Source organism: Postia placenta, assembly GCF_002117355.1.
Source record: "Postia placenta MAD-698-R-SB12 unplaced genomic scaffold POSPLAscaffold_12, whole genome shotgun sequence".
Classification (NCBI taxonomy): domain Eukaryota; kingdom Fungi; phylum Basidiomycota; class Agaricomycetes; order Polyporales; family Adustoporiaceae; genus Rhodonia; species Rhodonia placenta.
The window spans coordinates 1,045,260-1,049,544 of record NW_020169843.1 but is presented as its reverse complement, the minus strand read 5'-3'; the positions used below and the strand labels follow the sequence as shown (position 1 = coordinate 1,049,544).

The 4,285-nt window shown below is 55.7% G+C and overlaps 1 protein-coding gene across 1 annotated transcript in view; it reads right to left on the bottom strand.

Annotated features, from left to right (window-relative positions):
• Positions 1–2,053, bottom strand: part of POSPLADRAFT_1150301 (hypothetical protein) — a gene marked incomplete at both ends in the record, with an annotated part of 22,646 nt that extends 20,593 nt beyond the window's left edge. The window contains one exon of the mRNA XM_024486400.1: positions 645–2,053. Coding sequence (XP_024336321.1) covers positions 645–2,053 — 1,409 coding nt within the window. The remainder of the gene's footprint in view (positions 1–644) is intronic.
• Between the last annotated feature and the right edge of the window lie 2,232 nt (positions 2,054–4,285).

The window sequence follows — 4,285 nt, the reverse complement described above, 5'->3', positions numbered from 1 at the left end:
TTGTACCAGTGTGCCACTCTCGAATAGTCGTAGCGTCCTGTGTAGTATAAAACCTGTCGTACTTCTCTCTAAAAATACAAGATCCGGTTCCCCCCCCCTCGAGTTCAGAGCTCATAAGTCGAGTTCGCCCCGCGTCTAAGCTTTCAACTGCGTCACTTCGTCCCTCGCTGCGTAACTTCGAAACCTCGTCCACTGCGTTTACTCGTCGATACCGTCTCGACGAACCCTTCGACTTCGACTATCGTCGGAGAAACTACGAACCGCGTCCTAGTTAAGTCCCCCCTATCGAATCGTGTCCTTTCCTTCTACGATACATCGAAGAGCTCTGCCGAGCTTCGATCATCGCTAACTTTCCACAGCCTCCGAGTAGCTTCGACGACGTGTCGAAGCCACCTCGTACCTTCCCTAGTGTTCGTAGCCTTTTCCAAGGACGTTTCTCGTGTTCACTCGAAACGCGGGACACCTTGCTGCTAACTCCCCTCTCACTAGACTATAATCCGTCTCTCTAGTCCCTTTAGGTCGCACCCAGGTTAGGGGTTAGGGTTTCGTAGGTCGTATCAACGGGACAGTGAAACGGATACGGGCAGTGGTTGCGTCGGCTCACCCTGCCCCTTCAAAAATCCTCCATCGTGAGTTCTTCGTACAGCTCCCGCTTTTCGTCAGCGGAGAGTGTCTTGATTCTGGCGCGGAAGTCGTCCTTCCCAGATCCTCCCTGGTTCGGCCTTCCACCCCCTTGTCGTGCGGCCGCTTTCTTGCGGCAATCCTTGGCGCTGTGGCCCTTGATGTGGCAGTAGAAGCACAGGTTCCCGTCCCTGTGGAGCTTCCGATCGGCCTCATTGAGAACAGCTCCTAGTTCCCACTTCCTTCCTCCCGATGTGGAGGCAAAGGTTGCCGCGACTGCAGCGGCGTCGATATCCATTGGCTCGCCGTAGTCCCTGGTGTCTGTGACGGTGAGGGCCCCTTGTTCGGCGGCGTCGGCATTTCGGACTTCGTCGTACCAGGCTTTCATGGTGTTGGGTCGGTCTCTAGCGACCCTAGTTGCGAGAGAGACGTAGAGCTCCTTCAGAAGTCCTTTGACGAAGTTGGCGTGGAGAGTGTGGTAGTCGTTCTCGGTGCGGTTGACGCCATTGACTTCGGCGTCCTTGAGCTGGGCTTTCGATGCTAGCTGCTCAAAGCGGGTGACGTAGTTTCCGAGGGAGAGCGCCGTCTTCTTGTTCTTCTGTCGTTCGGGCAGCTTCATCAGGATTTGGTGCGCCTTGATTTGCGTTCCGTGCTCGGGAAACGCTTCCTCAAGGGCAGTGGCGAAGGCTGCCCAATCGGAATAGACCTGGACTCCCCCTGCCGACTTCTCGTAGTATGCGTCTGCCCATGTCTTCCCTAGGTCCTTCCTCATCAACACTACAGTGAAGGCGATCTTTGCTTCATCGCTGAGTCGGGTGTTGTTGGTGGCGACGAAGTAGGAGAGGATGCATTGGATGAAGCGTCTGAGGTCCTCCGCCTTTCCACTGAAAGGTTCGGGAGCGGGGATGTCAAGGCGAAGGGGTCGGTTGGCAGTTGATTGTTGGGATTGGTATGCTGCGAGGGCGACAGCGATGCGCTGATCGATGTCTGCTTGAGTGAACGTTGCCATAGGGACTTCAACCGGTGCGTTGGTTGGTGCAGGTGGAGCTGGTGGTAGTTCTGGAGCCTCGATGGGAACGTACTGAACGTCCGGGAGTTCGAACGGTTGTTCGTTAACAGGTGACTGTAGGTTCTCTGTTGTTTGTGCTGGTTCGACGTTGATTCGTAGGATGGCGAATACGTCTTCTGGGTGAGCGGGAGGGTGTCTCTGGTAATAGCTGACAAGCTGTTGGTGGGCGACGATCTGCGGGTTGGAACCTTCTGCGCGAACCCAGGAGCCGCCTCGAGGATAGATGGGAGTCCTTCTTGTGGTGGTGACGAAGCAACGGTCTGCTCGGTCGTACTGGAGAAGGGGAGATCCTGCGAGGGCTGGTAGTCCCAAGGGAACCGGGTTTACTGCGTTGTTCGACGTGATGGTGGATGAGTTGTTCGACTAGGTGAAACTAGGAACGTAGCTTAGAAAGTTCGACCTTTTGATACAACGGTCTACACTCCTATATTGATGCCTGACTCGTAGACGACGAGCGAGGGCTTATGGACAGTGCGTCGTCCTGAAGATCGAGCGAGGAAGTCGAGGATGACCACTACCCCAAGCGAAGAGGAGCAGAGACTTGAATGAATAACCAGGTCGAACTTAGGGTTCGACCAACTAATGGTACAACTACTTATACAAGTACCGACTGCGCATGGACCATCATGTCTATGTGGTCGTGTTAGTGAAGAAAGAAACGTAGTGGTACGATACCAGGCACGAAGTGCGCACGGACCCCATTATGTAAGCTACATAATGTTCAACCTGCGGGTGAGCGCTAAGACAGGTGCCAGTATGGGCGCTAGTAGTACAAGGAATAGAACGGAAAGACAAATGTTTCATGACTGGTTGTCCATCTGCAGGGGCGAGGGAGCGTCCACTGTGTAGCCAAACTCGGCCATGAGATTGCGCATCCAGAGTATTTCCTTGCCAGCATCCACTGCAGCAACATACTCAGCCTCTGTAGTCAAAAGTGCGACAATGGACTGGAGTTTGCTGGACCAGCTGATTGCTCCTGAGCCAACCTTGACCAAGTAGCCACTGGTGGAACGTCCAGAGTCCGGACAGTCACCATGAGCAGAGTCTGTGAAGGTCACAAAGGGTGCACCCAGGTCGTCAGGCCTGTAGACGAGCTTGTGGTCCTTGGTGCCCTGCAGATAGCGAAAGAGGTGCTTGACTGCGGCCCAATGGGCAGGTCCAGGACAGGAGTTGAAGCGCGCAAGGCAGGAGACAGCATACTGGATGTCAGGGCAAGTGGTGATGGCCAGATACATCAGGGAGCCGACCGCATTAAGGTAGGGCTTGTCCTGCATGAAGGCGTGGTCCTCATCGTTCTGACAGGCTTGCTGCTTGGAAAGGCGAAGGCCAGGCTCCATTGGAGTCAACACCACTTTGCAACTGGTGAGGCCATAGCGTTCAAGCATGTCCAGGATGTACTGCCGCTGCGACAGGAACATGGTGCGCTTCTTGCGATCCCTGGTGATCTCAATGCCCAGCAGGAATGTGGTGGGACCAAGGTTGTGCAGCTTGAAGTGCTGAGAGAGCTCCTCGACTGTCTTGTCAATGGCAGCGCGCGAGGTGGAGGCCAGAGTGAGGTCATCCACATGCACAGGGATGATAATGCGCACTTCATCTCGCAGATAGATGTACACACTGCGGTCAGACTCGAGCCGCTTGAAGCCCATGGAGGAGAGCACCTGGTGCAGCTTCTTGTTCCACATGCGACCAGCCTGCTTGAGGCCATAGATAGGACGGCCTAGACGTAGGACTGTGCCAGGGGGACCTTGGGCAAAGCCTTCAGGTTGCTGCATGTATATTTCCTCGTCCAAGTCGCCCTGTAGGAAGGCAGAGGAGATGTCGACAGAGTGCAGCTCCAGATCCTCAATAGCAGTGAGGGCAAGGACAAGGCGTAGGGCAGCAGGGCGTGAAGTGGGCGCAAAAACCTCGGTGTAGTCGAAGCCAGGCCGCTGTGAGTAGCCCTTGGCCACAAGTCGAGCCTTGTACCGCTCAATTGAGCCGTCTGCATTGTGCTTCACCTTGAACACCCAGCCGCATCCAATGGCCTTCTTTCCAGCAGGCAGAGGGACTGCATCCCAGGTGTGGTTTGCAATCAGGGAGAGTATCTCGTCGTTGCAGGCTGTCTGCCACAATTTGGCATCAGGGGAGCGCATGGCCTCGCGAAAATTGTGAGGGTCAGCACCAGCTGCAAGCCCAGCAAACTGCACTTCGACGAAATCTGCTTCCTCAGCAAATAGGTCGAGGGGATCAGGAGAGTCTTCGCGCTTTGGGGCAGGAGCAGGGACTGGTGCATGTCGTCTTCCCCTGCGAATGGCAATGGGCAGATTGAGCTCGTCCGCTTCAGGAGAGGGTTGGTGCACAGGTGGTGTAGGAGGTGGCTGAACAGCTTGTGGCGCAGGAGGCGCAGGTGCTTGGACAGGCACTGGAGCAACTGGAGGAGGTGCTGCTGCAGGGATTGGCGTAATAGGGGCCGCAAGAATGGCAGCAGGCACAAAGTCGTCGTCCCCCCCTTGACCCAGTGCAGGTACAAAGAGAGGGACAGGCGCAGAGGTCGGAGGGTCAACAATGGGAGTGGAAAACGAGGCAGGAGTGCGCCTCAGGCCAGGGAAGAGCCGC